This window comes from Odontesthes bonariensis, chromosome 15 (genome assembly GCF_027942865.1).
Source record: "Odontesthes bonariensis isolate fOdoBon6 chromosome 15, fOdoBon6.hap1, whole genome shotgun sequence".
Taxonomy (NCBI): Eukaryota; Metazoa; Chordata; class Actinopteri; order Atheriniformes; family Atherinopsidae; genus Odontesthes; species Odontesthes bonariensis.
The window spans coordinates 38240180-38260043 of record NC_134520.1 but is presented as its reverse complement, the minus strand read 5'-3'; the positions used below and the strand labels follow the sequence as shown (position 1 = coordinate 38260043).

The following is a 19864-nucleotide window of genomic DNA, read 5'->3' as shown; positions in this document are numbered from 1 at the left end:
TTCGGTGTGTTCCACTTCCTGTGTGATGTAACAGCAGCCCGGTGTCGCTCTGATGTTCAGAGGATGACGAATGGAAGCTCAGAGTGAGAGCAGGATTCTCCTCAGCGACCTGTTTCAGTCTGAAACACAGCAGCTGATGTTAATTTATTAAAGCCCGAACAAACAGGGGAATCAGAATCAGAAAAGGTTTTATTGTCAAGTAATTTTTACATCACGAGGAATTTGGCCTGGTCTGTTTGGGGCCATAAAAACAAAATATATAATAATAATAATAGAATAAAGTAATAAATGTAAAAAATATAAAAATATGTACAAAGTATTTGAAAGAAGAGTGCGTTAATGTAACCATACAATCTGACATTATCACTGAACTTTTTCCCTGCTCCCACAGCTCCTAATATTCATATCCTGGCATCCATCACCTCTTCTTTGATCCTCTTTGATCCTCCATCACCTCCTCCCATGCTGACTCCCCCTCCTGTCTTTGCCTCCCCTGAACCTCCGTATCTGTTCTCTCTCCCCCTCTCAGGATCTGAACCTCCCTCCGCCCCGTCCTGCTCTCAGCGGCTCTGTGACGGAGCAGCGGCAGAGCGGCAGAGCGATGCGGACAGCGCGGCAGGATGTCCCTCAGCTGCTTCTCCTCCTGGTTCCGGAGTGTCGGAGCCTTCCTCCTCCTGCAGCTCCTGCTTGCGCCGCCATGCCGCCTCCACCCGCATCCGTGCCGCCTCCTGGCGCAGATCGGACACACCGTGCGCGTTGGTGCGCTCCTGCCGGCGCCGCGGACCGCTCGCCTTCAAGTGCAGGCGGCGCTGAACCGCGCGGCAGCGGCACTGAGCCAGAACCCGAACCAGGACTGGGACCGGGACCCGGACCGGGAAATGGACCAGGACCCGGAGCGGGCCAACCTGCTGCCCTACAACCTGAGCCTGGAGCTGGTGTCGCGGCAGCTCTCCAGCGCGGACCCGGAGTCGCTGCTCCGGTGCGCGTGTCAGGGAGTGGTGGTGCGCGGGGTCTCAGCCGTGCTCGCCTTCCCGCAGAGCCGCGAGGAGCTGCTACAGGTGGACCTGATGGCCTCCTTCCTGGAGATCCCGTTCCTCAGCATCATCCAACACGGGGAGCCGCTGCGCACGCAGGTACGAGCCTCACGGTTACGCGCACCCCGGTGGTGTCGGGCTGTCTGATCCGGTTTGACCTTGACCTGTTTGATATGCGCAGGTGTGTGTGTGTGAGCAGCGCGTGCGGCTGCTTCAGCTTCAGTTCTCACCTGTTGGACCTGGTTCAGATCTGAGGTCTGATCCCGAGGATCCGGGTCAGAACCAGGTGGAAACTGGTTTTAGTCTCAACAGGTTAAACTGGACCGGCTCTTGGTCAGCTCCATTCCTCTGGACAGGTGTATGGCCCCGCCCACATTTACCTGGCTGTTGGTCAGGTAACTCTGTGAGGACGGGTCTAACACCTGTTAGAGTCGCGGTCCGACCAGCATCGGTTCTGAGCAGTGGTGTAGTCTACCTTTTTGAGGTGGGTATACTGTATAGTTGGCCAGTCATAGGCCCGTGGTACCAAACTAGGGGTCGGGACTCGGGACCAATAGTAGCCCCTTAATGCACGCCGTACCTCCAGTGGCGCGCTGTAATAGTCATTGAAAAGTTAAGTACCATAGTACTATAATACTATGACATAACACAGGGCTTTAAATAATGCACTCTGACTTGGTCATTGCCATTCTGGTAACAGCACATTTATAATGCTGTGTTAAGGGACAAACATGTTTGTGGGGTCGCAGCTTTGCACTTACCTGCCCCTTGCATGCATGAGGGACAGGATGAGGGACAGCATAAACTCACTTTGATTGTGTGGACTGTGTGCTGTGTATCTCAGTGGCAATGGGACTCCCTGTGGCACTTAATCTTTGTACTCATCCCTCATAGAGCGAGACCTAACAGAGTGATTGTTTTAAAGCAGCAGAACACCATCACATCTTGAGACAGGTTGTTTTATATATATATATACACAAGGGCTGTCAGAATTAATTAATTGTAATATATATATATATGTATTACATTCGTTTATATATGTAATATACATAAAAAATATATATATATATACACACACATCCATTTTAGTTTTCCACCTTCCACTCCTATAGGGGGCGCTGTTGTGCGTTAGAGAATCACCGCTTTCAACTATACAAAGAAGAAGAGTTTCTATGGGACGTTATTGTCAAAACACTGATAGTGAATCCCCGGGAGATTGATTGACTGCCGCAATTTCCGAATGAATGCTATTCTGAAGTGTTGTCGTTGTATTGTTAAATTATAACAAGGCTTCCATGAAAAGTGGTAGTTGATGAAACGTGGCTGTGCTATTCTAAATATTGAAAAACGAATTTTAAGTGGGTACACGGAGCATTTTAGGTAGGTATACCGAAATCCCCCCAAAACAGAGGTGGGTATACGCCGTATACCTGCGTTCAACGTAGACTACACCACTGGTTCTGAGTCCTGGGCTCATGTCGGTCATATCATGTCTCCTGAACCATTGGGCTTGTGTTCCAGACCTGGGTCCATCTTTGGTTCTGGTTCTCCGGCCTGGTTCTGGTTCTGGTTCTCAGGACTGGTTCTGGTTCTCCGGCCTGGTTCTGGTTCGGCCTGGTTCTGTAGTAACTTCCTGACTCGTTTCACACAGACTTGAACTTTAATGTTTCTGCTTCTGCCTCTGAGGGGCTCCGGCTGGATGATCCTCTGATCAAAGGGCGTAAACGGATGTTTGAAGGTTTCTCCTCCTCAGCTCACACTTTATTCAACTCAGAAACAACAACATGGAAACAGCGTCAGACTGCAGCTCTCTGGGGATCCGACCAGCTGATGGAACTCAGAGAAATCAGCTTTATTTGTCCAGAAACCACAAACAAAAACACCAGATTTAGATTCCAGCTCGTTTCTGCAGTTAAACACGTTCAAAAAATGCTCAGATCCGGCCGGTCCAAACAAACTAACCAAAGGGGGTTCAACAGGTTAAACGGCCTGGTTATACCAGGTTAAACGGCCTGGTTATACCAGGTTAAACGGCCTGGTTATACCAGGTTAAACGGCCTGGTTAAACAGGAGTCCCATAAGAATAATCCAGGAGACCTTCATTCTCCAAACTCTCATTTAGAAGATGTGAATGAGCAAATGTGTACACATCAACAAACATACATACACATACACATACATATATATATATATATATATATGTGTGTGTGTTCATTCTCATTAATCAATCATGGAACAACTAACGTGTTAAAAATCAGCTTTGATTAATCCCCTCCCAACATGCTTAGGTTAACGCTGACTGAGTACGGAAGCCTATTGCTGCCACACTACGAGAAAAAAGAGGCTCAGTATCACGTAATTACATGAAAAGTTTATAATTATAACCAAATCTTTTTCACGTTAAAACAGAGGCTCAGTTATGTGATTAAGTTGAATTCTACTTTAATCTTGGTTTGAGACCTGGTGAGATTCCACAGTTATTGAACACGGTGGATAATGTTGTTATTAGTATGCGTACTCTCAGAAGGATTTGAAATGCACCGAAGAAAGAATGAACCCGATCCTCTTGAGGTAACGTCGCTCCTGATGGCTTTTCAGGACTCATGATATGGCTTCATGCCTATTCAACACACAGACCATCGCTGGGTGTTTCATCACAGTGAGAGGAGGGAAAACCTTTGGGAATACGTGCAGACGAGATTCTTACGATGGAGTCTTCTCTTCTTTTTGCCTCTTAGGACACAGAGATGGAACCTCAGGTCCTCCCCTTCAGCTCTGTGGGTTTTATTTTCCATCTGAGGAGCTTTGAAGCTCAGCTGTCTGCCGCGATGAAAAGATGAATCATTTCAAATGGGGGGAGAGTTCGGGTCGGCAACCAGAGACCAGAACAATGAACCGATCCTCCAGCCCGGAGCTGCTGGACCGGACCGGCCCGGAGCTGTTGGGGCCGGTGTCGTTCTTTGGGGCCGGTGCCGCTCTCTGGGGCCGGTGCCGCTCTTTGGGGCCGGTGCCGTTCTTTGGGGCCGGTGCCGCTCTCTGGGGCCGGTGCCGCTCTTTGGGGCCGGTGCCGTTCTTTGGGGCCGGTGCCGTTCTTTGGGGCCGGTGCAGCTCTTTGGGGCCGCTGCAGCTCTTTGGGGCCGGTGCCGCTCTTTGGGGCCGCTGCAGCTCTTTGGGGCCGGTGCCGCTCTTTGGGGCCGGTGCCGCTCTTTGGGGCCGTTGCAGCTCTTTGGGGCCGGTGCCGCTCTCTGGGGCCGGTGCCGTTCTCTGGGACCGGTGCGTTTCTCTGGGGCCGGTGCCGTTCTCTGGGACCAGTGCGTTTCTCTGGGGCCGGTGCCGTTCTCTGGGACCGGTGCGTTTCTTTGGGGCCGGTGCCGTTCTCTGGGGCCGGTGCCGTTCTCTGGGACCAGTGCGTTTCTCTGGGGCCGGTGCCGTTCTCTGGGACCGGTGCCGTTAACACGGAGCTTGTTACACTAATTGGTTCTGATTCTTTTTCCAGTCAGAACAGGAAACTCTGTTTCTTCTTCTGCTGCTGGATGCGTTCCCTCCTTCACGCTCACACTGACCGTTATGTGTTAGCGTGGGCTGACTGAACACTCCTGTTTGTTTACAATATGCTGCAGTGCATTATGGGATACCAAACGTGAATATACCATACCTCCACAGTGTTTTCAGAGTTCTCCACGCTGCAGAGAGGAAACATTTCTTTTAACTCCAGGGTGAATTGATCACCTGATGTTGATTTATTGCTCTGGTCTTCCTGGCTCTAACTCTTTCTCCTCTTGGTTTTCTTGGTTCTGTAGTCTTCCTGTTTCTAACTCTTTCTCCTCTTGGTTCTCTTGGTTCTGTAGTCTTCCTGGTTCTAACTCTTTCTCCTCTTGGTTCTCTTGGTTCCGTATAGAACCAGTTCCACCTGCAGATGGTCACCGGGGTTCCAGAGTCTGTTCTGTCCGATCTGCTGCTGATGGTTCTGCAGAAGTCGGGTTGGACGGAGGGTACTGCGGTTCTGTGTGGAGGCTGGGAGGAGGCCGGCGGTGTCCTAGGGCTCCTGGACCGTCGCCGTTCTTCATCGCCGGAGGACGGCTGGCGTCTGCGGGCCGTCCTGAACATGACGCAGTCGGCCCACGACGATACGCAGATCCACGAGTTCCTGTCCCGACACTTCAAACAGAACCGGCACCCGCCAGCCTCGGTGCTGCTGTTCGGGGCCGACCCGCAGTGCGCGGCGGCGGTGCTGCGCGGCGCTCAGGACCTCGGCCTGACATTACCCATGGTGCACTGGGTGCTGGGCCGGCCGCTCAGCCCGGACGTGCTGCACACCATCGGGCTGCCGCTCGGCCTGTTGGCCTACGGGGAGGTGGACCGGAAACCGCTCGACTTCTACATCAGAGACGCCCTGCAGCTCCTCACCAGGGCCGTCGCCACGGCGATCAGGGCGAGGCCAGACCTGGCGCTGATCCAGAACATGGTGAACTGCTACGACAAACCCAACAAACAGGCGGCACCTACATCAGGACAGCACCTGTCCAGGTAAAGAACATCAGGACAGCACCTGTCCAGGTAAAAAACAGCAGGACAGCACCTGTCCAGGTAAAGAACATCAGGACAGCACCTGTCCAGGTAAAGAACATCAGGACAGCACCTGTCCAGGTAAAAAACATCAGGACAGCACCTGTCCAGGTAAAGAACATCAGGACAGCACCTGTCCAGGTAAAAAACATCAGGACAGCACCTGTCCAGGTAAAGAACATCAGAACAGCACCTGTCCAGGTAAAGAACATCAGGACAGCACCTGTCCAGGTAAAGAACATCAGGACAGCACCTGTCCAGGTAAAGAACATCAGGACAGCACCTGTCCAGGTAAAAAACATCAGGACAGCACCTGTCCAGGTAAAGAACATCAGGACAGCACCTGTCCAGGTAAAAAACATCAGGACAGCACCTGTCCAGGTAAAGAACATCAGAACAGCACCTGTCCAGGTAAAGAACATCAGGACAGCACCTGTCCAGGTAAAAAACATCAGGACAGCACCTGTCCAGGTAAAGAACATCAGGACAGCACCTGTCCAGGTAAAAAAACATCAGAACAGCACCTGTCCAGGTAAAGAACATCAGAACAGCACCTGTCCAGGTAAAAAACCCACTCCATCATTTAGTTTGAGTTATTTACCTGAGAAAGGCTGAAAACAGGCTGCTACATGCTGTCAGTCTGTGTTCCCAAAGTTAAACACAGAGTTCTATGTCAGAACCACAGACTGCCCCGGGGCTCCTCCCAGGAGGCATCCTAACCGGATGAGTTCTGGTTCTGTCCCGGGGCTCCTCCCAGGAGGCATCCTAACCGGATGAGTTCTGGTTCTGCCCCGGGGCTCCTCCCAGGAGGCATCCTAACCGGATGAGTTCTGGTTCTGTCCCGGGGCTCCTCCCAGGCATCCTAACTGGATGAGTTCTGGTTCTGTCCCGGGGCTCCTCCCAGGAGGCATCCTAACCGGATGAGTTCTGGTTCTGCCCCGGGGCTCCTCCCAGGCATCCTAACTGGATGAGTTCTGGTTCTGCCCCGGGGCTCCTCCCAGGAGGCATCCTAACTGGATGAGTTCTGGTTCTGTCCCGGGGCTCCTCCCAGGAGGCATCCTAACTGGATGAGTTCTGGTTCTGCCCCGGGGCTCCTCCCAGGAGGCATCCTAACCGGATGAGTTCTGGTTCTGCCCCGGGGCTCCTCCCAGGAGGCATCCTAACTGGATGAGTTCTGGTTCTGTCCCGGGGCTCCTCCCAGGCATCCTAACTGGATGAGTTCTGGTTCTGCCCCGGGGCTCCTCCCAGGAGGCATCCTAACTGGATGAGTTCTGGTTCTGTCCCGGGGCTCGTCCCAGGCATCCTAACCGGATGAGTTCTGGTTCTGCCCCGGGGCTCCTCCCAGGAGGCATCCTAACCGGATGAGTTCTGGTTCTGCCCCGGGGCTCCTCCCAGGAGGCATCCTAACTGGATGAGTTCTGGTTCTTCCCCGGCACCTCCAGGAAGTCTGTCCAACAAAGCACCTTGTTTTTCCAGTCTGATAATAATAAAAATCATATTTTTTTTATTTCAAAGCTGGTCCTTTCAGCCCACTAAAATGAAAACAGAGACAATAAGACATAAAAAACATGGGACAGTGTAATTACAGATAGTTTGGAAAACACTGTGCTGCTTATTTTCAAGCCAGAAGAAGTAAGATGGCTGCCAAAATCAAAAAAAGTCATCAAACATTGCTTTCACTTAAAGGGCCAAGAGCAATAAATAATAATACTTATTACAGCAAAGTATGGGACATGAAACACTGCTCTTACAATTTACTGCATGAGGTGCTGAACGAAGCAGGTCTGCGTTTGTACTTTTAAAGATGTTGGTGAATTATGGACATTACAGTCACTGAGCAGGTTTTCAGGTGAGTTTTGAGTCTTGATTTAAAAGTCATGTTGCGTAGATGGAAATATGCAGACCGGGTGACATTAGCACTAAATTATAGTGAGTTATACCAAACTCTGAACCTGAGGGGAAACAAGGGAGCTGTTTAGTTTCAGGAAGTTTGAAGTGAACCAGGAATTTATTGCAGATAAGCAGGTGATGAGGGAGGAAGGGAGGGTGGAACTAGGGTTAGGGTGAACTGAAACACTGCGCCTCTGAACACGTATAACAGATGATCCATCTGTTTATCCCTCCCTCCCTCCATCACAGGGTTACAGTTATACCATTTAAGCTGTTTTGCAGCTCAGCAGGGTACAAAGAGCTCTTTGGTTGGTAGATATCGAGCAGACCGCGGCTTCTACCCCAGATAGATTATATTTCTTAGACATTGTGATTAGATTTGAGACATGAAACTATCATCTTCATCTTCTCCTGCAGGTTTCTCTCCAGCACATCTTTCTCTGGACTCACAGGTCCAGTTCGAGTCCACCAGAACTGGTCTGAGGTCCTGACTCTGCAGCGGTTCCACATCTGGAGCCTGCAGCGGGACGCGCTGGGTCAGCCCACCTGGGTGACGGTGGGCAGCTGGGAGGGGGGGCGCCTGCAGGTGGAGGACCAGGGGGTGTGGCAGGGGCCCAAACTCCGGCATGGGGCCGGCGGGACGAGTGGACCGATCCAGGGCCACTGGAGGGTGGGCATCCCGGTGGCAGGGACTCGGGTCCGGGTGGTGACCCTCGTGGAGCATCCCTTTGTGTTCACCCGGGACGCTGATGAGGAGGGCAGCTGCCCCGCCGGGCAGTTCTGCCTGGACGCCGGCACCAACAGCTCCGAGACTTTGGAAGGGTACTTCAGGGAGGTGGCGGGGGGGAACGGCAGCTCCTTGCCTCTGGAGCTCAGTAAGTGTTGCTATGGTTACTGCATCGACCTGCTGGAGAAGCTGGCCGAGGACCTGGGCTTCGAGTTCGACCTGTACATCGTCGGAGATGGAAAGTACGGGGCGCGGAAAGGGGGGCGCTGGACCGGGCTGGTGGGGGATCTCCTGAATGGCCTGGCGGACATGGCGGTCACCTCTTTCAGCATCAACTCCGCCCGCAGCCGGGTCATCGACTTCACCTCCCCCTTCTTCTCCACCAGCCTGGGCATCCTGGTGCGCAGCAAGGACACTGCGGCCCCCATCGGGGCCTTCATGTGGCCCCTGCACTGGTCCATGTGGGTGGGCATCTTCCTGGCTCTACATATCACGGCACTCTTTCTGACGCTGTACGAGTGGAAGAGTCCATTCGGTATGACGCCACATGGGCGCAACAGGGTCCGGGTGTTCTCTTACTCCTCGGCTCTCAATCTGTGCTATGCCATCCTGTTCGGTCGCACGGTCTCCTCAAAGACGCCGAAGTGCTGGACGGGCCGCTTCCTGATGAACCTGTGGGCAATCTTCTGCCTGCTAGTGCTGTCCAGCTACACTGCCAACCTGGCTGCCGTCATGGTGGGCAAGAAGACCTTTGAGGAAGTCTCAGGGATCCATGATGCCAAGGTGAGGCCGTGGGATCAGACTTCATGTTTCTGTTTCTCACTCTGATAGGATAAACATTTAAATTAATCTTTTGTCCTTGATCCGTCTTTGAGCTGAGAGCCTGACGGTGGTGCTGGTGGTGCTGGTGGTGGTGGTGCTGGTGGTGGTGTTGTTGTTGGTGGTGGTGGTGGTGGTGTTGGTGCTGGTGGTGGTGGTGGTGGTGGTGGTGGTGCTGGTGGTGGTGGTGGTGTTGGTGGTGGTGGTGTTGGTGGTGGTGGTGTTGGTGCTGGTGGTGGTGGTGGTGGTGGTGGTGGTGGTGGTGCTGGTGGTGCTGGTGGTGGTGGTGGTGTTGGTGGTGGTGGTGTTGGTGGTGGTGGTGTTGCTGGTGGTGTTGGTATTGTTGGTGCTGCACAATCCGGCGTCACAGTTTGACTGTTGAAGTCCCGTTAGAGTGAACTGTCACATAAAAGAAATCAGCAGAAACAGGAGCTGGTGGCTGGAGTATAGCTGTGCCACCTCAAACCCATCAGTCACATTTTTGGAAGTGGAAGAGCAAATAATCGTGTAATCAGCAGGGAATTATGGAATTAGCTGATCAGTCACAGAATGATTAAAGGCAAAGGTGCCTCCTAAACAAACAAAGAACTCTGTGTCCTGCACCTTACGGTTCATGTGCGTCTGCTGTGTCATAACAATTAGTGTTCGTATGCTTTGATGTTACAATTCAAGATAAACGAAGGGAGGTGAACTTAGGAGGGTCTACGGTGAAGAGAGTTTGTTCAAGAGAAAGTTAATAAGACGATAAGGAGGCACGGCAGCTTGGAGGATGCTTGTGATTGGGAGATGCAGGTAGATTTAGGAAATAAGCTTGTTGTTCCCCAGGAGATAGCCTCTAAGGCCTAATATGCAGGGGTTAGACAATGAAACTGAAACACCTGGTTTTAGACCACAATTATTTATCAGTATGGTGTAGGGCCTCAGAGGGATTTTAATCCATTCTTCTTGCAGGATAGTGGCCAGGTCACTACGTGATGCTGGTGGAGGAAAACGTTTCCTGACTCGCTCCTCCAAAACACCCCAAAGTGGCTCGATAATATTTAGATCTGGTGACTGTGCAGGCCATGGGAGATGTTCAACTTCACTTTCATGTTCATCAAACCAATCTTTCACCAGTCTTGCTGTGTGTATTGGTGCATTGTCATCCTGATACACGGCACCGCCTTCAGGATACAATGTTTGAACCATTGGATGCACATGGTCTTCCAGAGTGGTTCGGTAGTCCTTGGCAGTTACGCGCCCATCTAGCACAAGTATTGGGCCAAGGGAATGCCATGATATGGCAGCCCAAACCAACACTGATCCACCCCCATGCTTCACTCTGGGCATGCAACAGTCTGGCTGGTATGCTGACATGACCCTGGACACCATGGCTCTTGATACATCACAAAGACTTGCTGTCTTGGTCACAGATGCGCCAGCAAGACGTGCACCACTCTTTTGAACTCTGGTATGTCACCCATAATGTTGTGTGCATTGCAATATTTTGAGCAAAACTGTGCTCTTACCCTGCTAATTGAACCTTCACACTCTGCTCTTACTGGTGCAATGTGCAATTAATGAAGATTGGCCACCAGGCTGGCCCAATTTAGCCATGAAACCTCCCACACTAAAATGACAGGTGTTTCAGTTTCATTGTCTAACCCCTGTAGTCTTGTGGTCTAGGAGTAGAATGAGAGTCTGTTTCATAGAGCTGACTGTTCCTTGGGAGGAGTTAGTAGCAGAAGCATATTAAAGGAAAAAGCTTAGATATGTGGAGTTGGGGGCAGAAGCAGAGCAGCGAGGGTGGAAGGTTAGAATCTGTCCAGTGGAAGTAGGATGTAGAGGATTTGTTGCAAAGTCTGTTGTCTCATTGTTGAGGGAGCTGGGTGTAAGTGGACAGGGTGTGAGGAAAATAGTGAAGGAAGTGTCAGATGAGGCAGTAAAGTCCAGTCAGTGGATTTGGATTAGAAGGGCCCCCACATTTATAATTGTTGTGGTGTGAGGAGCAGTGATTTCTTGTGTTTACTTTGAATTTGTATGCTCTGAAGTTACGGTTCACATTTATTATTATTTGTCAGACACTCAGTGAGAACCAGGAAATATCCAGAGGGATGAACTCCTTCCTCCGGTTCTGCTGGTCGCTGGTTAAACTGTAAACTCAGAACTCAGTTCAGAAGCAGAGCTGCAGAACATTCTGTGGTCAGTAGCTTCAGGTTGAATTCAGTTTTGTGTCAGACGGTGAAGGTGATCTAAGTTCTGAGTGTATCTAATCAGATTAGCGTGTTTGAAGTGGGACTCTCTGCAGACTCTTTATTAATCCACTCTGTATTTCTTGTTCTGGAACAGATTAAATGTGTTCTGTGGATCACCTAATTATCCTTTAATTCTCCGGCTGATTGAAGCATGAAACACTCCTGTGAGTGTTGGGCTGTTGGAGCTCTGAGGGCTTTAATTGGTGTGTGTGTGATTAGCCTTTCATTTTTAATGTGCTGCTGTTTCATATTCCATCAGTGTTTAAATACCAAAGGTTTTTAGGCATCAGACTAATATTCTCTCATACTTTAAGGTCATTTTTAAAATTTTGTTTGATTTGTTCATTAAATGTTGTTTCAGTCTGAAGTGTGTTTGTATTAAATACTGGAAATGAACTGATTTCTGATTTTTATTTTTTCTGAGTAGTTTGTTTGTTTGATTCACTCTTCTTCTTCCATTCTTCTTCTTTCACTCTTCTTTTTTTCTTACACTCTTCTTCTTCTTTCACTCTTCTTCTTCTTCTTCTTCTTTCATTCTTCCTCTTCTTCTTCTTCTTTCCTTCTTCCCGGTTGGTGTGCAGCTGCACCACCCGTCTCAGGGTTTCCGCTTCGGGACGGTGAGAGAGAGCAGCGCTGAGGACTACATGAAGAAGAGTTTCCCTGAGACGCTCGAGTACATGAGACGCTTCAACGAGCCGACCACGCCCGAAGGAGTCGCCACCCTCAAGTAAGAGAAGGTTCTGCTGGTTCTGCTGGTTCTGACAGAGGATCTGAGGTTCTGGTTCTGTAACCGGATCAGCTGTGAGCTGCTCTGGTTCTGCACCAACAGATTAGTTTCAGATGAACACATTCTGCAGGTTTCTCTCTGAACACCTCTGAGAATGTGTTCAGATTCTCATCATAATCCATCTAACCCTATCTACCATACCATATCTACCATCTCACCCTAACCCATCCGGGTCAGTTGGTCATCAGTGAGCTGGACTTGTTTTTGGTTCCTGAAGACATTTCACCTCTCATTTGAAAGCCTTTCTCACGACTAAATGAGTCAGTGGGGAGTATCGCATGCTCTCTATTTAATTAAGGAGAAACGAGGGGCTTTGAGGCAGGAATGAAATTCTGATTAATCTGCATCAGTTTCCTTTTCTGTAGTTCTCGGTTGTTCTGACCTTAGTTTTGTAAAAGGAAAAGTCAGATAACGACTAGTTAAAATGCCAAATATTTATTTAAATGTAGCTGCTGGTTCGACCTGAGATGGACTGGTGACACTTTCAGGCTGAACTTTCAGCTCAGCTGGGATAGGCCCCGCCCTGGGATTGGCTCCGCCCTGGGATAGGCCCCGCCCTGGGATAGGCCCCGCCCTGGGATTGGCTCCGCCCTGGGATAGGCTCCGCCCTGGGATAGGCTCCGCCCTGGTGGAAACAAATCAAATCAAATTTATTTGTAGCACATTTCATGTAAAGTGCTTTACATAAAATAAAAGCATTGCAGCAGGGAGTGGAAGAAGCATTAAAAATACACAAAAGAATATAAAGAGAAACAAATAAAATCATTTAAATGAATTTAAAAACAAGCAACAGTCCAGATAAGTTCAAAGATATGTGTCGATGCAGAGTTCATGCATAGACACATGAGAACAGAAATGTCTTTAACCTGGATTTAAAAATGTCTCCATTTGGTGAAAGTTTAATCTCCACTGGCAGTTTGTTCCACTTGTTTGCAGCATAACAGCTAAATGCTGCTTCTCCATGTTTAGTCTGGACTCTGGACTGGACCAGCTGGACCAGCTGAATCCTCTCACAGAGCTTTGCTCTGATCTGTAAAGTTCATCTTAAATCTTTTGGAGGCCGGCTCTCATTCATGCCGTCTCACAGCCTGGTTCAGCTCGTCTCTGGTGTTCATATCCTGCAGAAACCTTAAAAACCAGGAAGCTCTGAACCTCTCACAGGACTGAGCGTAAAGTTCTTCAGCTTCCAGCTAACAAACAGCCTCTGGTGGCCTTCTCCATGTTCTGTCTGCATTAAGTGTTTTTCCACATTTTGTCCACATGGTGTCAGTGCTGTCTGATTTAAATAACAACATGGGCTCCATAATGAAAGTCCTCATTATTGTGATTAAAACAGCCCACATATCATCTGCATATTTACTCAGTTTCCTTTGAGTCATCTGAAACTAAGATGAAAGCTGTGCTTCTGTGCTGAAGGGCAGATCCTCCTCTGCTGGACGCCTTCATCATGGACAAAGCCCTCCTGGACTACGAGGTGTCCATCGATGCCGACTGTAAACTGGCCACCGTCGGGAAGCCGTTTGCCATCGAAGGTAAGAGTGTTTCTGTCTGGTTGTTCTGTCTCTGTGAGGACGTTTGGAGGTTTGCTGGTTCGTAGGCTCCCAGTGAGGATAAACATGAGTTGGTCTTCAGTTTACTTCCACCCAGCCTTTAGTCTTTCATGAAGTTTCATCATCACCTGCCACCAACCAGGCGTAACTTTAGGGTAACCTAACCTAACCCTACCCTGTGATGCGGTGGGTAACAGGTGTTTTCTGTAACAGCTGTTTTCTGTCACAGGTTACGGTATCGGCCTCCCTCAAAACTCTCCGCTGAGCTCCAACATCTCAGAGTTCATCAGCAGATACAAGTCTGAGGGATTCATGGACCTGCTGCACGACAAGTGGTATAAAGTGGTTCCCTGTGGAAACCGAGTGTTCGCCGTCACTGAGGTCAGTCTGAGTGTGCACGTGGGCGTGCACACACCCTCACACACTGTGTAAATGTGTCAGATCATTCATTCCCCTCCCAGAAAAAATCAGAACTTCCAGGAAAAGTTGAAGCTGTGGTGTCTGCAGTTTGGATTGTTTCCTAGGTTGATGTGGCCACTGTCTGTGTATGAGATTCCATTATCTGTTGCAGGAAAAATGGAAAGATTAGTTAGTTTTTATATTAGGAAGTGGCTAGGTGTTCCTAGATGCTTAAGTACTGTGGCACTGTATGGGAAAGGCATACTCCAGCTCCCAGTATCTAGTCTAGTAGAGGAGTTTAAATGTACTAAAGTTAGGACAGAGCTCCTGTTAGCTGGGAGTAAAGATGTGGTAGTTAGTAAGGTGGTTCCAAACCCAACCAAGGGGAGGAAGTGGAAACCAAGAATGGCAGCTCAGGAGGCAGAAGCAACTCTTAAGCCCTATTCGGACGGGACTAGTTTAATGGGGGGACCTGGGGTAAAGTAATAATAACCGGGAAATCTAGTCCCGTCCGAACGCGCCATGTCAGTAAAGATAGCGGAGTATGTCAGTAAACTTTGCCGAGAATTCTACCTCCTGTGAAACGGTCCGGAGTAATACTAATCCCGTGCGAATGCGACCTTCGGTAATAAGTACGGAATATGTCGTCACATCCTTTTAAAGAGAGAAACAATTAGGTGTGTCTGTTTGCAAACATGGAGGTTCTGGATGAAGCGCTGCTTGCAAGCATGCATCCAATTTCGGACTTTGGCTTGCTTCGACCTGGTCGGCGCCATGTCTGTTTACAGATGGGGTTTACGGAAGTTAAATGAAGACGTGCATAGCATCCAGGATGTGACGGTTGTGCGTAACCAACAACTCCTCCCATGTTAGATGAATATTACAGGGATTTCTTGTCCCGTCCGAATTGGTCATTTCTTCTCCCTGGCGTCGTCTGGTTAACCAACATTACCATACGTCCCCCCATTGAACTAGTCCCGTCCGAATAGGGCTTTAGACATGCAGAGATTGTGGGTAATGTGCAAATAGGCCGGGGAGGCTTGGGGCTTGGCCCGGGCAAACCGGTGTGGAGTAGAGCAGGTCCCAAGGAGAAGAGAAAGCTAGTTGTTGAGCAGGTTCGTAGATGGGAGGAAATGTTAAGGGGTGCAAAGGCAGTGGCTCACGGTGGTTGAATTGGGAAGGTGTAGAGAAGAAAAAGCTTAGTTGGAAAGAGCTGTGGAGTATGGAGGAAAGGAGTATTAGATTTTTGATAGGGGCAACATATGATGTATTGCCAACTCCCCAGAACCTAAAACCCTGGGTAAATGGAGACCCGTTATGTTCGTTATGTTCAGGTACTGCAACTCTAAGACATATTTTGTCAGGTTGTAAGGTTAGTCTGTCACAAGGCCGGTATCCATGGGGACATGACCAAGTATTAAGAAGCTTAGCTGCAGGTGTTGAAGATAAATGAAGGCAGGTAAACTTAGGAGGGTCTAAGGTGAAGAGAGGGGCAATTCAGTTTGTTCCAGAGGGGGAGAAAGTTAAAAAGACGATAAGGAGGCACGGCAGCTTGGAGGATGCTTGTGATTGGGAGATGCAGGTAGATTTAGGAAATAAGCTTGTTGTTCCCCAGGAGATAGCCTCTACAAATCTAAGGCCTGATATAGTCTTGTGGTCTAGGAGTAGAATGAGAGTCTATTTCATAGAGCTGACTGTTCCTTGGGAGGAATTAGTAGCAGAAGCATATGAAAGGAAAAAGCTTAGATATGTGGAGTTGGGGGCAGAAGCAGAGCAGCGAGGATGGAAGGTTAGAATCTGTCCAGTGGAAGTAGGATGTAGAGGATTTGTTGCAAAGTCTGTTGTCTCATTGCTGAGGGAGCTGGGTGTAAGTGGGCAGAGTGTGAGGAAAATAGTGCAGGAAGTGTCAGATGAGGCAGTAAAGTCCAGTCAGTGGATTTGGATTAGAAGAAGCAATAGCAGCTGGGGGCCCAGTAGGGGGAGCACTTAGGGTAAACAGACTCTTGGAAAAAGCAAAGCAGAAGTTCAAGATATTTAAGTGGAGGGTGTGGCCCATGTGATCCTTTTGAAATCAGGCGGCCATTTTGGGTGAGTTGCCTTTGAGTGAGTTGTATGGCTTAGTTTTTGCTGGCATTTTTAGTGATTGTAGGACTGTTCAGGTGAGTTTGTCTGTTGAATCTGCTAGTGTGTCTTGTCCTGCCTCCACCTGTGGCACCCTCTATACTTTCATTACCCCTTACCCGAACCAGGGTTTGCATCCCCACCCCGCTGTGACTGGTGTGCAGTTGGTGAGAGGCTGAGGTAGATTATGGTGGTTGTGGTGTGAGGAGCAGTGATGGCTGGCATTAGGGGGGTGACTCTGGGATGCCAGTGGTCATTGTCTAGCCTCCTGGAGGTGTCGTGGGCCCAACTAGACGAAACACTGATGAAAGGAGGTTCCCACCTGATGACCCCAATGACATGTTGGTCAGCATTGCTCACTGGTCTATATTATAGGTAATTATTCACTGAGTCTGGTCCTTTTTATTTATTTTTCTTTAGCACAAGTTTCTTGTGTTTACCTTGAATCCAGAATGGTGCAGGCTGTACCGCCTCTCAGCCAATGACAGCTGGGAGAGGCTCAGCCCACCACCCTGGGGAGGATTCAAATGGATTGGTGTAACACTGACCTCTGCTGGAACAGACAGGAACTGCAGGCTGCTCTCTCTCTTTCAGACCCTTCAGATGGGCATCAGCCACTTCTCAGGACTCTTCATGCTGCTGTGCGTCGGGGTGGGCGGGGCTCTGCTGACCCTCGCAGGGGAACACGGTTTTTACCGCCTCGTCCTGCCGCACATCCGCCGCCGGCAGAACCTGAAATACTGGCTGCACACCTCACAGGTCAGTTTGGAGCTGGAAGCGTATCTCAGAACATCTTCCTGACCCCCTGACAGAGTTTCATGTTTGTTTTACAGAAGATCCACAGAGCTCTGAACATGACGTACGAGGACGTGAAGAGACAGCGAGCTGAGAGCGAGAAAAGGTTAGTGTGATGTAACAGCGCCAGAAACCTACAGAGGTATCTGGGGGTCACTGGTTCCTGTAGGTAGATGAACCTCTGGGGGCCAAAATGGACCCCCTCAACGCCCTGGCTGCGCCAAACGGCCAAACGCTTCCTGTTAGCTGCATGAGCTAATGGCCAACACTTCCCGTTAGCTGCGTGAGCTAACGGCCAAACGCTTCCCGTTTGCTGCATGAGCTAACGGCCAAACGCTTCCCGTTTGCTGCATGAGCTAACGGCCAAACGCTTCACGTTTGCTGCATGAGCTAACGGCCAAACGCTTCCCGTTTGCTGCATGAGCTAACGGCCAAACGCTTCCCGTTAGCTGCATGAGCTAACGGCCAAACGCTTCCTGTTAGCTGCATGAGCTAACGGCCAAACGCTTCCTGTTAGCTGCATGAGCTAACGGCCAAACGCTTCCCGTTTGCTGCATGAGCTAACGGCCAAACGCTTCCTGTTAGCTGCGTGAGCTAACGGCGTCACTGATACGGCGTTTTACTTCATTCATCAGTTTACGGGAACATTTGAACATAAAGACACCGTAATTCAGGATAATTCAGATCAAACATGTCTGTTAAAGTATGTTGATGTGGGACTTTCAGCTGTTTTATTCTGGGTGGGGGGGCTCTTAAAGGGGTTAAAGGTCTGACCCTGGAATCACCGCTGCCTTCTTCTTTCTCTTGTCCTGTTCAGCTGTAATCTGCAGAAGACCCCGACCCCTCCGGGGCCCCCGACCCCCCCGGCCCCTGCAGCCTCTGCAGCTACAGATGCCCGAGACTTCAAACGAGTCCACTTTAACCTGGAGACCCTGAACACCCGCCGCCTGCTCTCCCGACTCGCAGCTTCTGATTCCAAAGGAGGCGGGGCTAAAAATGAGGGACCCGCCAAGCTGAGGCTAAGGCCGAGCAGTCGGCCGTGTGAGAACGGAGGCCCAGCCCTCCCCTCCACCTCCGCTGCCCCTGCATCTGTAGGTCCTCCAACCATCACAACCCCGCCCACTGATGCAATGGCCCCGCCCCCTGTAAATATGGCCCCGCCCACTGATACAATGACTCCGCCCCCTGTAAATCCCCCCCCTCCCCGGCCCGGTGAGCTGCAGGAGCTGCAGGAACAGATCGAACAGATGAGAGAGAATCTCAGGGTGGCGCTGTTACGGCGGGCGGAGATCCAGACCACTCTGTCTAAACCTGTTACCACGGTAACATACTCTTCAGCCACCACAACAACAACAACAACAACAACACGAGCCCCAGCCACCATCCCTCCCAACATGAAGTGCATCACCACCATGACCGACCCCCCCCACAAAGTCCTATCCAAAGTACGGCCCCTCCACGGCCGAATGGCCAATCAGAGGAGGTGACGCCCGTCACATGACCCAATCAGAGGAGGTGATGCCCGTCACATGACCCTCTGCAAAACTGTTATTTATTACCCTGAAAATGAGAGTTTCTGTGTCCTAAAATTCCAAGTCCAATTGGAACCAGGACCAGGAAGAAACCTCCTTCAGAACCAGGACCAGGACCAGGAAGAAACCTCCATCAGGACCAGGAAGGGCCGAACCATCTGCTTCGACTGGATGAATCTGTTCGATTTTTAACCCCAAATTGTTTAATCTCTTTACAGGTTTAAAAAGTTTAATTGCATGAAATCCATCCCATAATTTAGATTTAAAGGGCCTTTTAGTTCAAGGGTTCCCTTTCAGTTGTTAATGTATTACAAGATGTTTCCACTCCTTTCATTTTAATAATGAATAACATGAAATGTCATTAGATGAACATTTGTAACAGTCACAGATTTTACATTAAGAAAACTTCAGAGGAATTTTAACGGAATCTGCTTTACTTTACAGAAAGTAAAGCTGCGTAAGAGATGTTTGTGTGAGATCATTTTATGTCAAATCAGAAAAAATAGGGGACCCAGAACCGAACCCTGAGGTACTCCAGAATTAATATGTTGTCAGTCTTTTTATAAAATGTCCTGAGAAAAAGAAAAACATGTTCGTATGTGAAAGTTGGACTTTAAAAGAGTTCAGAGGCATTTTGAAGATATTTTTATATATTTCATGAGTTTGTGTCTAAATAAAACAAACCAGTCGATGCTGCTGATTTGATTCCTTTTGTCTTTTTTACGAAGCTTCAGGTTCACAAACTGGACAACCTGTGATGCTCAAGGCAGCATGGAGCTCTAAAACCCCACAGGAATGAACAAAAGCACCAAAACAAGGTCGTTCCAGCAGAAACGTGGGGGCAATAAAGTCATCAAATGGTTCGATCCCGTGTGTTGGAGGCTGGTTTCACCTCAGAACCTGAAACCGTCCCAGGAGTTCAGCTCTGGCCTGGAGGTTTTGTCCTGTAAACAATCCTGTTCATGTTGACCCGGGAGTCTTCTTTGACGACTAGAGTCTGTTGAACAGAATGAGGAAGTCTTTCGGCAACCTTTTGGTTCATTTGTTCTGTTATGGGTTCTTCATTAGGGTCGGGACCCTAATCGGAGACCAGCTCGGGACCCTAATCGGAGACCGGCTCGGGACCCAAATCGGAGACCGGCTCGGGACCCTAATCGGAGACCGGCTCGGGACCCAAATCGGAGACCGGCTCGGGACCCAAATCGGAGACCGGCTCGGGACCCAAATCAGAGACCGGCTCGGGACCCTAATCGGAGACCGGCTCAGGACCCAAATCAGAGACCGGCTCGGGACCCTAATCGGAGACCGGCTCAGGACCCAAATCAGAGACCGGCTCAGGACCCAAATCGGAGACCGGCTCGGGACCCTAATCGGAGACCGGCTCAGGACCCTAATCAGAGACCGGCTCGG

General features: G+C 49.8%; 1 protein-coding gene across 1 annotated transcript; it reads left to right on the top strand.

Moving 5' to 3' along the window:
- Positions 1-620: 620 nt before the first annotated feature.
- Positions 621-19116, top strand: grin3bb (glutamate receptor, ionotropic, N-methyl-D-aspartate 3Bb). Its single transcript, XM_075484564.1, has 9 exons — positions 621-1133; positions 4933-5561; positions 7908-9000; positions 11852-11997; positions 13474-13589; positions 13837-13988; positions 16722-16886; positions 16961-17028; positions 17740-19116. Exons 1-9 carry the CDS (start codon positions 621-623, stop codon positions 18407-18409), a joined length of 3552 nt encoding a protein of 1183 aa, XP_075340679.1. The 3' UTR covers positions 18410-19116.
- Positions 19117-19864: the final 748 nt, after the last annotated feature.